A 17,894-nucleotide genomic window follows, 5' to 3' on the forward strand; every position below is an offset into this window, starting at 1 on the left:
GATGGAGTTCTGTCCTCAGGCATTTTGCTTGGCACCTCAGTACATTCTCTGATGCCAAGGAATGGATGGATGTCTGAAGGTGCTAGGACCACTGTGAAGTCAAAGTTGTTTGACCTCACAACCAAAGCAAAGTCAACCCAACGCTTGGAGCTCGAAGGGACATGTTTAAATCCAATGGCAAAGAAAAAAAACAATCTAACTACATAGTTGATGTTCATGCGCATTACCAGTAATGGATGGAGATGCTATTCCTTGTGGCTTGAAAGACTTCTTCAAAGAAAAACAGCTTGCACATGTGTAAACCCAGCACTGGATGGCAGGAGTATGCACAGCATGTGTGTCTACAGCTACACATCCCACAAACAATATTGTTTCTTTATTGTTTCTCTCCTTGCAGGAATGACAAAGGGCCTGGTTTAGGCTTTTGGCGAATGGAGTGCAGTTTGTCAGGGTGGAGGAGGACATGAATTCTGCCCTCTTAATGGCCTACCATCTGCCACATTTTGGATGACTGTCAGCCCAGCGGTCAGCTCTGTATATTAAACAGAACCACCATCACAGCGATTCCTGTCAATGTACAAAAAGATTGATGGACAGCTGCGGTCAGTTTTGACGATCATCTACCAAACTTTGAGCATTTTTTGCTTTCAAACACAAATTCCTAAAGTGCAAGTTTTTTTCAAACAACCAAAGACTAATGACCGCCCAAAAACTCGGAGTTTTTCCTCCCAGGGTCTAGGGGTCATTTTTTTTTGTATCCCTCACCACCAGTTTTTTTTTGTGGTGATGGACAGAAAAATACTGGATGGTGTTTTGGCCTTCCTCCAACAGTCCCTACTCATTCACACCATCGAAGGAAGATTTCCGTCGACTGAACTAACAGAGAGTTTTGTGCACAGAGTACTACATCGTGTTTGCGACATAGTACTCTCACGCTAAGCTCTAAATTAAGCTCAAAAGTATTTATTGTTAGTAAATAGCATTTTAATATGATCAGCTGAATGTATGCATAGTTTTCTTCTCTCGGACACTTTATACTATTGGAAGCCTCTTTGTATCAGTGTTTTAAAATATCAAAACAGTTAGACAACAGTGCCTTAGAATCTGCCTTTAATTGGATCATATGCAAATAATGTGCCTTTTTTCCAAAAATACTGTGAATTTCCCTGATGTGTAATTTGCTGTTCCTTGGAGCATAATTTAGTGAACGCTTTCACAAAATTCGATCGTCCGCTGCCACATAATTCCAGTACCACTTTTCATATGCTCCTAAAACGGATTTAGCTTCAAATTTCATACCAACTGGCAATATTAAATAGAGAAAGATGTGTTTGTATTATTCCTTTAAACGGAAACAGGAAAAGGGGCAAGATAATTTTTGGGGAAATTATCTCAATTTCGTATAGTGCAACCTTTTTACATCTGCTATTAGCCAAGACCTTTTGATTTTACTAAAGTTGTATGCATTATGTTGTAAGGGCTTTGATCAAGCCCTTTGCATCCATTGGTCTGTTATTGTGTCATTCACACTTTCCTTTCGTCCACTACAGCACACTGCATGCAGCACTGGGTCAGCCTACTTCAGCCATTGGCTAACAACTGTGAGTGACCACATTTTGCACTTTCACAGGGAGCACATCCACAAACAAAATGTGTTCCCTTCCGTGCTAGGCACTATTTCTCAATGTGTTTTTTTTTTTTGTGACAAACAGTATTTCTTGCTTTTAACCAACTTTTTTTTACAATGATGAAGGCCTAGTAACTTTCTCCATCAAGAAGAGTTTGAAAAACCCATGACAAAAACAAAACAAGCATTGACAAAGCCAAAAGGCTGGGGCAAACTCCAGACCTATTGGCTTTGCCTGTATTTCTTTGTGATGTGTAGATCGCTAATGCTAGATTCTGGCACCTTTGACTTCGCACCCGTTTTCTCCCAAGAAGAATGCTGGTGTAACACTCCTAGGGTGGTCAGGTCTGTGTCGGGCGCCCACAGATCAAAGGTTCTGCTTGCAGACTGTGCTATTTACCACACCTCTTGAGGGGCTGGAATGTAATCGCCGTTTCTTGGAACAGGAGCAGACCAGCATCTGGTCTCACCTTCATATCCCAGCAAAAGGCAAACTGCAGAGTGCTAAAAATAGCAGGAAGAGAAATGTGCACAAGTATTTCTGCAAATAGAAAGTGTCACCTATCTTGGTCAGCGTGGGTGTTCCCTCTCCAGCTCAATGAGGAGTGCTTTAGGCACAATTGACTGTCCCACCAGTGTCAGATAGGGTCACTCCGGTACCGATTCCATAGGGAGCAGTGTTTACCGGGTAGCTGGTGCCCCCTTATTCTCAATTTTCCTGCCCGGAACGAAGAATTACATGTGCAATCAGGGTTTTTGGCCCATGTTTTGCCTTTTTTCCAAGAACTTTTCCATGTTCACTTTTCACCAGATTTCTCCTGACGAAATGGTTTGCGTGCTGACTTGAATGGTACATTAGGGTTGATGAAAACTATTGGTGGACATAACTGACAGACACATCTGACTTGTGCATTTACACGAACCATAAGAACAAAAGGGAACAGAGTGAAAAGATCTACTCCACCCTCACCTATACCACAATTTGGTGGTACAGGTGATGGTTCTTCTAATGTGCTAATGCTCATTTCATAGCCGGCGGAGGCATGTGTCTGATGTGTTCACACAGGGTGGTAATGTGTTTGGATCAAGCTGCACCACATTTATCTGAGTAGACTTGAGGCTGGATTCAGGAACTTGCAAAAGGTTGATGTTGGAGGCTATGTGCTTAATGTTATCACTGTGTGTTTTGGTGATTTCGGATAGATGTTTGACTGTCTACCAGTAGTTGTTTTTTTTTTTTGGTGCTCATTTGTAAAGGGTTTCTTGTTGTAGGAGAGGCGATGAGGTATAGTCTGAGGTAGGGTGAACAGTTGTCTTTTTACAATAGAAGGGGCATGGGAGACTTGTTTCACATGTTTAACGGAGGCACGGCACTTCAGAGTTGGCTGTAGACGTTGGGTGGGTATTGCTGGTTCAGTCGGGGATGTTTGTGGTGGATTGGTTTTGGGTTTACGGTGAGTACCTCAAGACAATGTAGGAGGTTATTTGCTGGTCATACCTTTAGGTGAGGTGTGGGATTGGTTGTGTTCAGAGGTTAGCTGAAGGTGGGTACTGATTGTCTGAGGTGAACCCAGACAGAAGAAGCCTTGTGTGACTGATCAGAGGAACGTGGTTAGGACACCACAGGAGGCGTCAGATCATCTGGGAAAGTGGTGCACAGCTGCACTGAGGAATAGAAGTATATGGGCAGGGAGGGGATTTTTAGGCATAATCCAGGAATTTAAGGTTTGGTCTGGGTGTTTCCAGTTTGTCATGAGGTGTTTTTGTTGGCCTGAGTGTATCCACAATGACAGTGAAGATCTGTAGGTTTATATCTGTTGATTGTACTATGATTTTCCCATTGTGATACAGGGTGAGGTGCAATTCTCATTGAGATTGCCCATTCCTCTGGTATACATGTTCCTTCTGTAAGGTACTTTATGATTTTTCACTGTATGGAAGAAATTGCAAAATTTGTTGTTCCACAGTACATCGGTCACAGAGGAATGTTGGAAGCTAAGATGAAGGCGTGGGAGCACTCTTGGTCGCCATGTATGGACACTTTAATAGATGAATGGTGTGAGTGTGTGTAGTGTATAACCAAAGTGATAAGACAGCTACAGCATGTGTAGTTTCTGCATGTAAAGTGGAAGTGACCTATGGGCTCTGGCAGAAGTTGGCTATTGATCTGATGGACATTTCTTGTGACTCCGTTGTGGGAAGCTTATGTCACTGTGGAATTCAATTATTATTGGAAGTTGACAGAGGTTCGGATGATCAGTAGTATAACTATAGGAGTGTTCACTGAATTTTTGGAGGATGAACTTTGTAGAGAGGGTTTGCTAGAAGGATTAATTTCAGATAACTGCATAAAATGTATGAGTGACAAGATGTCTAATTTTTAAGTTAAATGTCATTAATCATAGAAGAATTCTATCACTCAGAAGCCAACAGACAGGTCAAAAGTCTTAACAAAGTAGTGAGTGTATCAATTCAACCAGTTGCATGGAGCACAGTAGAATTACATGTTTATGGGTGACTTTGTGATAGTAGAAAAGTCTCCATTTGAATTGTTCAGGATACATAAACCAGTGCCAAGGCTGGGTCCATGGTGGCCTTTTGAGAAACATGAGAATAGTAGTTAGGTATGTTGTTAGGAAATGAATGGAAGAGTGAAAAAATACTGGTAGAAGATGAGAAACTATGTCAACATATTGAGGGTGTGACTAAATCTAAAGAATTAACAATCAGAACTGGTCAGATGTTAGAAACCTGTGGACAATGCTAAAGGGGAGTAAAGTTGTTGGATGCAAAAGAGAAGTAGTGGAAGTGTTTCATAATATTGTAATAGTTTGAAGATAGGGTTATGAATTTGGGCAGAGCTTCAGTTTATAAATATGGATGGTCTTGAAGTCAAAGGTTTAGGACCAGACAATATGTATAAGGATTTGAAGGATGGTGTTGGGGAAGGAGTAGTGTGCGTTCTGGTGCTATGTTAAGAGACAGAGACAATGTGTGGGTGGTGAGACATAAAAGGAGAAGTAGCCCTTGGGTTGTGTAGAGTATTAAGGAATTGTTGCATTTCTCCTAGATTGATTCCATAGTTGGTTAAGCGTCGAGGGAGTTATCTGTCATTTAATTGGTTAGAGAGTTGTGTATGTGGGTGTATATGGGTGGACGTTCTGTGTGCTATTGTGTAAAGGAGATGCGTGGTAGCGTGTTGCAGAATAATGGGAATATCAAAATGTGGAATAGATACTGGGTGCAGATGACTTTGAAATTAGAGTATTGTTTAGATTTGTGTGTTTGACATAGGGGGGCAGTTGCTGGGAGTTCTTCTTCTTTTGCTCTTTTTTTATATGTACTTACCTGAATAAATGTCCACCTCAAATGATACTCACCACCTGCAGCCATCCTTAAACACACACCCTTCTTGATGTGGCTTAGTAGGCCTCTTCCTGCATCTCCTACACTGAGGGACTTAAATGGGACCGGGTGCGCAGAACATCAGTAATTCCGCCTTTGTCCTTTTAGCTGCACTATTCGTATACATTATAAAGAAATTAGTCATATCCTGGAGATAGTACTAAAAATGCGAGTAAAGTTGTGTACTGCACACTAGTTCATAGTTATTTCAGAAAAAATTTAAAGACCTCAACTTAAAAGAGAAAACAAGCAGGCTTTCTGCGAACTGACCAGGCGAGGACAAGTGTATTGTCAGGTGAGGTGACTGGGCTCCAGAGAATAGTAAACAGAGTATCCATCTCAAATGCTGCTCCACCTCCTCTACTATGATGTTCAACGCTAAGCTGTTGCAACAACCTGCATTGATTTAATACAAGTGTGAACCATTTGTAAAAAATAACATAATTTTAATTCAGATACAAAATAGAATATACATTTTATACACATTTCCTCCAGACTCTTTGGCAGGTTTGCTGAAGCAGCCTCTTAAACAAAGCTGTGTGCCAACCATCACACTATGGACATGGCTCAGCATCATGGGTTTCCACTGACGATAGGTTTTATTAGTGCCACTCAGGTATCCGCAGATCTAATCAAAGTTTCACAAACACCATGTCGCGGTGATCAAAGGTGAATGCTTTGTTACTCATTGTCCATGATTACAATCCTAACAGAAATTATTTGTTTTTCCTCTTGTGACAAAGGGTGAGCTTTATTAAATGCCAGTTGGTCCTTGTCTCTGATATATACTTTTAACAAAATAACTAGACATGACAGAAGCAGGGTAGTTGGAAGGAAGGTTGACGTTTCGAAAATAAAAATGTAACAACCTTGATTTTGAAAATGAAAATAAGAAGCCAAAAGTTTCAAATTGTGTTAATTTTCTCATATAGTTTTCCAGGATCTACCTCTTGCTTTAGGGTAGGCTAACCCTAAATTCCCATATCTAACCCCAATGCTCACCCTGTCACAACCCCTTATAGTTATGGCCCAATATTAGCAATAGCTTCATTTCTAGTTTGTTGCCCTAACCATAACCCTAAGCTTGACAGTATATATTATCCTAATCCTGTCTCTAAACATAATCCTACCGCTTAGCCTAACTCTAGTCCTAACCCAAACCTAAAAGAATATATAACCGTAAACTTTTCTCTAACCCTCAACCTTACCCATACACTGTATATATATGATTTTAGCCAAAAGGCAACGGAGCGCAGTACAAGTCAAAAACAAGCAAAGAGTCACCAAGTAGGAGAGAACCTGGGCTGTGGATGGTTAATGCCTTGTGGTGTGGTGTTCTTTAAAGAGGTGAGTCTCCAACTCCTTCCTGAACTGGAGGAGCCTTGGAGCGGATTTGATGGACACAGGGGTGTTTTTCCAGATGCTTGGTGCATAGATGGAAAAAGGACTTGGTTTTTATGTTTTTACACTTATAAATCTGAAGTCTGATGAGGTCCTGTTTGTGGGTAAGTTGAGATTCCAGATTCCACCCCGACCTTCAACCTTAACCCTGAACCTAACAGTATACATAACCTTACACTTTTCTTTAACTCTTAACCTAGTACTACCCCTCACCTTAACCTTAATCCTAATGCAGGTCTTTACCCTCACCCTAAACCCTCACTAAGTCTGAATCAAACACACAATCATTTTAAATGCTTTTTGGTTTAAATTTCTTTTTCAGACACTCCCCATTTATTTCTGACTTTTGAAACTTTTAGTTTTCTAACTTTTATTTTCAAAATGGTGATTTTCTCACTTTTTATTGCTCTATTTAGACCCAATACCAGATGCTTGTTTTCAACCAGTTTATGTTTCACCTGAGCCTTTTCTCTTCGATTAGGCATTATGTGGTGACCAGGCAATGGGTACTGTTCACTTCTCTCTTTATTATAGTTTTATGAGAATTGTGATTATGGAGGCAAACTAATTTTAAATGTGTTTGAAAACCATTATATAAATGTATTTTAAAACCATTATATAAAAAAATCTACTTTCCTTTTTGCCTATGTCAAGCTCCATAGGCAGCTGCAATTGTTTTTAGTTTATGGGTGCAGTATTCTAGTTTTCATCTCCACCTTCTTGAATGAGTACTTCTGCTTGGTCCTCTTATCTGTCAAAATGTACCATGTGCCCCAGTAGATGCCATCAGTCAGTCCGATGTAGCGTCCTTTGTGGTACTTTCCATTGAGGTTAGCTGCCAGGCAAGAGTCGAACCACCAGCCGGCACCATAGTAGGTGCCGCAGTTGCCTGTCTGATAGTTGTCGTTGTCACTGTCAGCAGTGGTGAAGTGTTTGTGGTCATGGTTGTAGTTACGGCTGTAGCTCAGGGCATTTCCAGCATTGCCCTGGTATTCCCGGGACGTCAGCCGGTACTTGTTTTGCTCACTGGCGACCTTGAACTTCTTGTAGACAGCATGGCGTTTCACGCCATACCAGTCTTCTAGTTCGATGCGAAGAACATGCTGGCCAACACGGGTGAGGCTGTGCAGGTTCTCGTTGCCCAACCAGTGCTCTCCATGGAGGCTTCCGAAGCCGTGTTTGTACTCCTGCCAGGTGCGGTTGAAGTCCACAGAGCCATCTTGGCGACGTTGAAACACTGTCCAGCCACCTCCATCTGTGGTCATATCACAGTATGCCTGGATGAAAGCCAGATAATCACACTTTCAATTGGAGAATATTACTCTGAGTAATACTGCAGTAACATAACCAAATCGCTTTAGAAATATTTTACATGTTAACATTCATTACTCATAAAGAATGAATATAATACTGATTACTGCATTTTTTAATAACACCACCAAACTTTTCTATGCTTTGACTTCACTCTGAGTTTTTTTTTTATAGAATCTTAAATGTTTAAATGTAAGAAAATAAGTTACTTACCGGTAACTGCAGTTCTCCAGTATTGGAATCCTTCATAGATTCACATGCTTGAATTATTCCCCAAGATCGAGATGGAAGTCCCCCAGTACCTTATAGTAGCAATGTAATGTTAAACATAATGCATTAAGACCCTGTGGCCTACACTTTTGTAGCATATCTTAGTCTGTTTAAAAAAAGAGACCAAAGATAGGTTTCAGCCAATCAGGCTGGTCCTCCCTTTCGAACACTTCTGTGAGAAGCTCCAGTCCCTCAGATATTTCAAGGCACGAGGGCTGGAGAACCAAACGTAAAGCAAGAGAGAGAGAACAGTGACCTTATCAGGGGGGGAGGGTGGGTTGCATGTGAATCTATGAAAGATTCCAATACTGGAGAACTAGAACTTTCATAGATGCACATGCTTGAATGAGAGCAGATAGCAGTTATGAAGCACATAGTAATGTTAAGCATAGACAAAGTTTATTACCATATATAAATATGCTGATAGCCACGAAAATATTTTTGTGGAAAAAAAAGAATTTGGATATTTCCTATATAGTAAAAAAATGTACATATTTGTATGTTGTCATGATAAACAGTGTTCAATAAGTATAAGACAATGTGCAGAACTAATACTGGGATGGTGGGAAAAAAAGAAGATAGCTCACCGTTACTGGAACAGATGTCTCAACACCGGCTGACCCACTGCCTTACGGCGTTGCATCTAAGCAGTAGTGCTTCATATAGGTGTGCGTATTCTACCTCTACAAATGTCCTAAAGAGGCACATCAGCAAACAGTGCTGCCGAGATTGATACAGATCAAATAGAATGAGCGTCTGTTGCTGTCTGTAAAGGTTTTCCTACTGCTTTGTGGCAGAAGTGAATTGTGCTAGATATTCACCTAGTAATACCTTGCTTGGAGAGAGGATGACCTCTTCTTGGAGCACTGAATGCCCCAAACAACTGGTTAGATTATCTAAAACCTTTGTTTTTTTCAAAATACCATTTTAAGCATTTTTTGATATCTAGAGAGTGAAAAGCTTGTTCAGCTGTAGTGGTAGGGTTCGGAAGAACATCTTTAAAGTGTTCTTTAAAATCTTCATCTTTAAAATAACTGGTTAACTGATGTGAAAGTCCAAAGGGACTTTGGGGATAAATTTCAGGTTTGTACAAAGGATTACTCTATCCTCTTTAAACTGTAGAAAAGAAACCTGAATGATAAAGGCTTAGATCTCGCTAACGTTTCTAGCTGAGGTAAAAGCCATAAGAAGAGCAACGTTCCACAAAAGGAATTTTAAATCTGCCTTGGGAATAGGTTCAAATGGATGCTTCATCAACTGTGACAACACGCTGTTCAGATGCCTAGATGGAGGAGGTGGTCTGACTGGTGGGAAAACTCGAAATAGAATTTTGAGGAATTGTTTGATGATTCTAGCAGACCACAAAGATGGTAACTTGTCAGATCTTCTCTATTGGGATATTGCAGCTAAATGTACGTTGCCGGAAGCATGAGCCATTCCGGTGCATGCCAAGTGCATTAAATATGGAAGGATCTGCTTGGGTAATGATGAGAGTGGATGAATTTGAGCTTGTTGGCACCATACGCAAAATCTTTTCCACTTATGACGGTAGGTTTAGTTTGTGCAGTGTGCTCTGGCGAGTATATCTCTACAGTCAGAAGAGATGTCTAAGAGGGCAAATTAATTGTCTTCAGGAGCCAGGCTGACAAGTGAACAGATCTGGGATCTGGGTGTAGCACCTAACCCCTGTTCATCATCCAGAGGAAAGGTGTTGTCGTTAACGGAATGTGAGGATTCTCAGGGAGAAGAAGCAGCTCTGTAAACCAATGCTGATGTAGCCACGCAGGGGCTATCAGGAGTATTCTTTAATGCTCGATCTTGATCTTCAATAGAACCTTTGGAATGAGGAGATTGGGTGGAAAAGTATAAGTATATATTCCGGACCATGCCATCACAAATGCATTCTCCCATGATCCCGGATGGTGATCCTAACTTGCAAAGAATCGGCATTTGGTGATCTGGGGAGTTGCAAATAGGTCAAGGTTTGGCTTACTTCACTGAGAGAAGATCGGATTGATTGTTTCTTGATCCAATTCCCACTAATGGTTGGATGTTCTCTGCCTATAGATGCACTCTGTGAAGGATGGACCAATTCCAAATACGATGTGATTCTCGAGAGAGGAGAAGAGACCTGGTCCCGCCTGCTTGTTGATATAGTGCATTGTTGTGTTTTCTGTATGTACTAGGACTGGGGAGTTCTTTATGCTTGGAAGGAAAGCCTGAAGGGCTAGGTGTACTTCCTTGAGCTCAAGCAGATTGATGTGGTAGCTCTTGTGCTGTCTTCTCCATTTGCTGCTGACCTGTAGGTCTTGAAGGTAGGCTCCCCATCCTTCCAGGAAAGCGTCAGTAGTGATGACCCATGGAGAGAGTGGACTGAGGAATGACAGACCGACTGACAGATGTAGACTCTGAAGGACATATATATATATATATATATACCTGGTTTGCTCCGTTTTAGCGTCAGTTATTTTGATGCTAAAACAGCGCAAACGTAACACCATATTTATATTTTGACGCTAGACCCGTCTAGCGTAACAATATTGGAGTTTGTGTCATTTTCTGTATGCGCGAACCCACCTTGTGTCAATGAGATGCAAGGTAAGCGTTCCTGTCCAAAAAGTGACGCTAAGCCCTTAGCGACATATTTATCCCCAGTGCAAAAATAACGCACAGGTGCGATTCGGATCCAAATAATGATGCTAAGTCTGCTTAACATCATTATTTAACGCCTGGGCGTTAGGGTACCTGTGGACCCATTTCCATGACCAAACACCATGGAATGGACAAAATCCATAAATTTGGGCCTGAGTCTACCTAGATAGAGCAGTGACCGTTGCCCTTGTAACACCGATGGCATAATCGAAGGAACCTCTTGCTCGTTCCCACTGGCTATCTAGTTCTTCCTGGAAGGGTCTCATTCGCATTCCTCTGGAATCAGAGGAATGGAAGATGACATCATTCTCAAGAGAGACTTGAAGGGGTGCACTGAAGGAGACTTTTTCTTTGAATTAAGTTTGCTAATTACATTAGTCTTAGTTGTCTTTCCCTTGTAGGAAATGCTTTGTTCAGCCAAGTGTCTAATATTGTGCCCAGGAAAGTGATGTTTTTGAGGATTGAAAATTTGATTCTTTCATGTTGATTGTGAGACCTAACTCTTTAAACAGGGTCACGCAGGCTGTTGTTGATCTGTGCGCTTCTAGTTTGGAAGGAGCCTTCACTAACCAATTGTCCAGATATGAGAATACCTGATGTTTTTGTTTCCTTAGGAATGCTGCAATTGGGGCCCAACATTTCATAAATATCCTGGGGGCTGAGTTCAGCCCAAAAGGGAAGAACCTTGAATTGATAATGGCTGCCGGCTACTGTGAACCTGAGAAATTGTATGTGCAAAGGATGAATGGCGATGTGAAAGTACGCACCCTGAAGGTTGAGAGTGGACATATAATCCCCAGGGTTCAGAAGTGGGAGAATATCTTGCAGTGATATCATATGGAACAACTGCTTTTTGAGACATGCATTTGAATCTCTGAGGTCGCGAATTGGTCCCCATTCTTTCCACTTCTTGTGGATTAGAAAGAAGCAGGAATATAACCCCTTCCCTCTGTCTGAAACAGGAACTCTTTTGATTGCTCCCTTCTGGAGCACTTCCAGTTTGAGCACATGGATATGTTTTTGATTGAGGGTATGAGGAAGTTTTGCTGGTGGAATCTGCAGGAACTCTAGGATGAGACCAAAGTGGACAAGGTCCAGGACCCATTGGTCCAATGTTACGGCTTGCCAATGCCGAATGTAATGGGAAATCCTTCCTCCTAGTCCGGTAGTTGAGGAAACACTGGTAACCGGAGCTTGGGAAAAGTCATTGTCGACGACCTGTGTCCTTTCCTTGGCACTCTGCTCCGCCTTTAGACATGGGTCTGTTGTAGGCAGCCTGCGGAGGTTGTTTTTGAGGGTACTATGGTCGAAATGGTTGGTAGGAAGAGAAGTAGGAGGGATAGCTGTACTGCTGAAACCCTCCCCTGTACCCCGGAAAACTCGCCCTCTGGCACCTTGAAAGGGCTGATTCCTAAGTTGAAGAATTCTGAGGGATTTCACCGTATCTGTATCAGTTTTTATTGCTTGCAGGGCCCCATTGACATGTTTTCCAAAGAGGGCCTCCCCATCAAATGGGAGAGTCAGGATCTTTTTTGGACCTCCGGTCTGAACGAAGTTGATCTAAGCCAGCCTTGCCTCTTATGAACTGCTGCTTTTGCAAGCTGATGAAAGGCTGTAATGGCGATTTCCATTGCACAGTTAATGTCCTCTGCAGAAACACGTTCACCCTCCCGCAGGATTTTCTTTGCCTCTGCTCTGGCTTCCTCGGACAGCTGGTCTAAGTATGGTGCGATGTCAGCCCACAGTTGTCTGTCATACCTGTCTATGACAGCCAAGGAATTCACCACCCTGACAATAAGCACCAACAATGAAGGTTTTACCAATGTTGGCCAGATGCCTACCTTCTTTGTCCGGGGGCACCGATATAGAAGCAGAGCGTTTTTTTTATCTTCACTGTGCTGCCTGAGTGATTACCAAATCTCGCATAGGGTGACCAGTTAGACAGGCTGGAGCATCCGCTGGAGCCTTGTATTTTTTTCCCATGCGTGGAAGGACAGCGGTAACTGTGAATGGATTTTTCATAACTTTAAGGCCCACCTCCCAAATATAGTTGACGATGGGCATGGACCTAACGCTTTTTTGGAAGGGCTTCTTAAAGTCGTAAGGGAAGCAGTCTGTCTGTTTTGTGGGCATAGGAAGTGCAAATCTTTTTGTCGCTCTTTCCAATAAATTATGGATCTCCCCTATGTCCTTTGGTGGGGAATCCACTGGAGTAGAAGGAGAGGATTGCATGGGTATGAGATAATCATCCCATTCCGTGTTGTTGTCTAGGAGCTCTCCTTCCTCCCTGTCCTCATCAAAAGTTGTTGGGTCTTGAAGAAGGGTTGTCTGAGGTGTATGTCTGTCAGATTCAGGTATTGGTAATGCTCTGTGTTGGTGTAGAAGGTTGAGCTACACGTGACCTTGCCTGCGTAGTTAATTGTTGCGCATGGGTAGTTGTAGGAAAATATTTCCTGTAATCAGCGAGCATGAGTTGTAGATCTGAGATAAGTGAATCAGGTACAGGAACCATTTCCTCATGCTATGCATACTGCTCTTCAGAAGTATAGTATACCAGAGGATCATAAACTTCTGCCTCATATTCATCCTGCCGCTCTTCCTTCTCCTGGCATTTAACATGCAGTTCAGATGGGCTGTGTGGCACACCAAATGGTCCTTCTTCATCAGAATCATCCTCCTCTAGCATATAAGCAGATTTGAGGGATGTTACTTTGCTTGGAGAGGTGTATGATGGTGTCAAAAACGTACTTTTTTCATGTTTTTTAATTTTCTCCCTCATCGACGGTGCAGTCGACGACGTCGTTGATGAAGTAAACTGAAGCGGCATCATGGAAACTGTGAGCATTTTTGATGAGGAAGCCGCCGTTATTTTTTCTGTCATCGATGGCAGGGTGGTAGTTTACGGTGGTACTGTCATCGCTGTCATCGACAGTGAAAAGAGAGAGAGATCTTCAATGTCGACGGTCACGCTGAGAACGCCGTTGACGATGATGTTGTCATTGCCATAAAAGATGAGGTAGTACATAGTCTGGAGACAGTGCTTGTGGTTTGCGCTGTCAACGCTGCTGTAATTGTTTTTGTTGTCCACTGTGTCGATGACGAATGTGATTCTCAACTACGTCTTGTCAGAAGGTGGCGCAGAGGAAGGTTTTGTGAAAGAATGTTGAACCCTCAGAGGTGATATAGGAGGTTCAGAAGAAGCCTTTCTGAGGAGACAGAGGGCCTGATTACAACTTTGGAGGACGGTGTTAAACCGTCCCAAAAGTGGCGGATATACCACCTACTGTATTACGAGTCCATTATTTCCTATGGAACTCGTAATACGGTAGGTGGTATATCTGTCACTTTTGGGACGGTTTAACACCGTCCTCCAAAGTTGTAATCAGGCCCAGAATGTCCTTTTTTCTCCATATGTTTTGCCGAAGGTGAGTGAGTATGAGGAGCTCTGGAAGGACTGGGGCCTTTATAAAACCCATGAATGGTCTTTTTTGAGGCCTTCTTGGGCAGTCCAAAGGAAGAACGGGAGTGAGGGGACCTGTCCCTCTTTTGTGACTTTCTTGAAGATGTAGATGAGTCCTCACTTTCAGAGCCAAATCAGCACCCTCCTTTCCCTGTCTTCTAAAGTTTTGTTAGAAAAATTCTGACAAACTTTGCAGTCCTTAGCTGAATGGCCTGGATAAAGACACTAAGGGGGTCATTATGACCCCGGCGGTCGGTGCAATAGTGGAGGTAGTACCGCCAACAGGCTGGCGGTACATACTTCCACTATTATGACATTGGCGGTTTGGCCAAAGCCAAACCGCCAAGTTAACACACCGACCGCCACGGCGGTAACTACTGCAGGGCTGGAAGCTACAGTCTCCAGCCCGGCGGCTGTCACTAGGCTGCCCATGGCATTTTGACCCCGCCCACAGCCATGGTTTCCGTGGTTTCTGTACCGCCCCGGAAACCAGGGCAGTAGGCACTATCAGTGCCAGGGAATTCCTTTCCTGGCACTGATAGGGGTCTCCCCCACCCCCCTCCCTCGCCCACTCCCCCTCACATATACACACATACACACACATACATACACACCCACACACACAGGCATACACACATTCACCCACACATGCATGCATTCATACACACTCACAACAACACCAACAAACATACATCCAGGCACACACACAATTACACGACACAACATGCATGTACACACACACCCACTCATGCACACACTCATTACACACGCATGCACACATTCAAACACAGTCACACACCTCCCCTACACACGCACACAAAACCCCACCCCCCTTTCCTGTCGGAGAACCCAACTTACCTGCTTGCAGGGGGTCCTCCGGCAGGAGACGAGGCGCGGCTGCCAGCAGCAGCATCCGCCAGCAAAACACCACCAGGCCGTATCATGGAACATGATACGGTAGACGTTGTTTTGCTGGCGTGGTGCTGCTGCTGGCAGCAGCGCCACCTTACCGCCATCGCCGCCATGACCGTAGCAGGAATTCCACCAGCCTTCTGGCGGACGTCCGGCTATGGTCATAATTCGATAGACGGTAAGTAGCCACGGCAACGGTATGTTGACGGCCGTTGCCGTGGCGGTAGGCGGCATTTGCCGCCAATGTCATAATGAGGCCCTAAATGTGATTCTTATGAGGATCCTCAAAGTGAAGCTTCTCCTCGTCACAGGTCTTGCAGGCTCTGAACAGACTCTTTTCCTCCTTATCTGACATGGCTGGTCAAAAAAAAAGTCAGATAGAACACCATCAAAAATCTTTGGTGTAAGAGAGAAAACTGGTGAGGTACAGAAATTTAGGTAAAAAAAGACTGAGCAAAGCTCAGTGGAGACCCTCTAGCACAACGTGCAGTAGAAAATTTGAGGGACTGGAGTTACTCACAGGAGTGTTCTAAAGGAAGGAGCAGCCTGATTGGTTGAAACCAATCTTTAGTCTCTTTTTCTAAACAGACTAAAATATGCTACAGAAGTGAAGGCCACAGGGCCATAATGCATTATATTTGTAGCATTATATTGTTATTATAAGGTACCGGGGGACTCCCATCTTGATGACAGGGAATTACTCAAGCATGTGAATCTATGAAAGTTCCAATACTGGAGTAATAATCTCTTAGTGAAAAAGGGCATACTCACATCTTCACTTTGCTTCTGGGTGTGAACTGTTCACTAAAAGCCTACAGGTGAGGATTGGGAAATCCAGGAACAGAAAAAGAGTGATGGTCGCCAGACCCTGAGTAGGCCAAGGCAGCAGTCATGTGACCTAGAAGCTCAGTGGCAGGTGGGCCATCAGATCAAGGGTTTCTGCTTTTCTAAATGTGACAGGAAACCGGGAGGTTGGTAGATGAGGCATCCGTTGTTTTGCTAAAATACTCCCTCCTTCCCCCTCCACCCCAGTCTCCATAAACTACTGGGTAACTCAGGCACTTTACTATTTTTTGTATTGTTCAACTTATTTGTGGATTGGTGAAAAATCTAATTGAGGAGCTGGGCATCGCTTTGCACCAGTGTCCAGACAACACACATTTATCTGTGTAGCCCCCATAAAGGGAATTAAGTACTTCATGAGCCCAAATTATTTGAAAATACATTTTTTGAAGACATTTCTCATTCTATTGTCTGATTATAAATGTACCTGGCAATAAAATCTTTGGCCAGGTATGTCAACCGCAGTTGGACTGTGCTATTGCTTGAGACCACATGAGCGGGACCCTGAAAGAGGCAGTTCAGTCTGGACTGTCTAGCCACATCTTCCTTGGATGGGATAACAATCAACCGTACAAGGACTTGGGAAGCAGTGGTGTAAGAGTGCATCCCGAATGCCCCTGATGGGGAAGATGCGACCTTGGGATAATTCTATGGTGTTAGAGACATTTGAGAGACAGTTAAGTTCTTCATCACCTTTCCTGCTCTGCAGTAATGTTAAACAAGGAGTCAGACTTCATTTGACTGGCTGCTGTCAGCCCTCAAGGCATATAAAGTGAGACAACCAGCCTTTAATTGACAGGTCAAACATAAAAGAGAGCCAGGATTCTTCTGCCAATATAAAAACAGGAACTGGAAATTATAGAAAAGATCCTCTCTACTCCTAAAAGAGTTATAGCTATGTTGGACCAGATTCCAGCTTGGGCAGATTGCAGCTTGGACTTCTCCCTTGATTCTGGGTTGAACGGGTTCAGTTTCCATCCACTGTTATCTTGAACGCCTGCCCGTGAACCAGGCCCACCTCATTAATTCTTTGTTTCATCTTTATTTTGAGAGTTTTCTATAGCGTGAACATGACCCTAGGGCATCAGAGAGCTTTACAGTATGCACAGTCATATTTACCACCAGAATTCTGTGCTTACAGACTATGAGCAATATACAACTCCATTTTGTATGATCTGCTAACTGTACATGTCTCCTCCTCTGAGAATTTTAGTAAAATCTCATTTATTTTTTAATTTAAACTTCAGAAAAATAATTGTAATTTAATTTAATATATTTAAATTATTAAAATTATGTATTTATTTAATTCAACATTAAGGTAACACTGTAATAGATTTTTTTGATTTAGTTTCACAAAATATATAAAATTAAAAATTACAATTAAAATTAAAGCATCAAATATTTTCACTTGCTTTTTCAAAATGTAAATGTTTTTAGGTTTCTATATACATTAACATAAGGAGATCTCTGCCCAGCTACACAGTCTTCCTATGGTAAAGTATATGAAAACATAAAAAACTTTTTTTCAACTAGAAAAAATTAGTCACAATTGTTTATGCTAAATATTATTATAAATTAATTTTATACATTTATTGTAAATGTAGAACAAAAGAAGAAAACTATATGGAATGATGAACTTACTTTTGAATTCATTCTTTAATTGTTTTATTATTTATTAACAACTATCAAACATGGTGTACATAATTAATTAAAATAATTCAATTACACTTTATTAAGGGAATGATTATGACGTACCGCCAATGACTCGGGAAGGACTCTGCCGTCATGCCGACTGCATTTCCCCCCCCCTCCAATCGTATTACAATTTCCCCACTGAGCGGACTGGCAGGAACAGTGCTATGGTATTGCTCTTGGCTCTCTTAACCAATCCCGCAGCACAACAGCACCCTCGGAATGCGCACTGTGCAGATTTCGAGGGTGCTGGGAAGGGGGCCTCCTGCACTACCCATGCCCCCCCTGTGGCCTCAGCACTGGCTTCCCACCAGCCTTCCC

At 42.6% G+C, this 17,894-nt stretch overlaps 1 protein-coding gene across 1 annotated transcript in view; it reads right to left on the reverse strand.

The window, feature by feature from the left end:
* Positions 1-5,477: 5,477 nt before the first annotated feature.
* Positions 5,478-17,894, reverse strand: part of LOC138258915 (fibrinogen-like protein 1) — a 98,568-nt gene continuing 86,151 nt past the window's right edge. The window contains exon 4 of the mRNA XM_069206238.1: positions 5,478-7,710. Within this exon, the coding sequence (XP_069062339.1) occupies positions 7,117-7,710 (594 nt within the window). The 3' untranslated portion in view covers positions 5,478-7,116. The remainder of the gene's footprint in view (positions 7,711-17,894) is intronic.

Source organism: Pleurodeles waltl, chromosome 9 (genome assembly GCF_031143425.1).
Source record: "Pleurodeles waltl isolate 20211129_DDA chromosome 9, aPleWal1.hap1.20221129, whole genome shotgun sequence".
NCBI lineage: Eukaryota > Metazoa > Chordata > Amphibia > Caudata > Salamandridae > Pleurodeles > Pleurodeles waltl.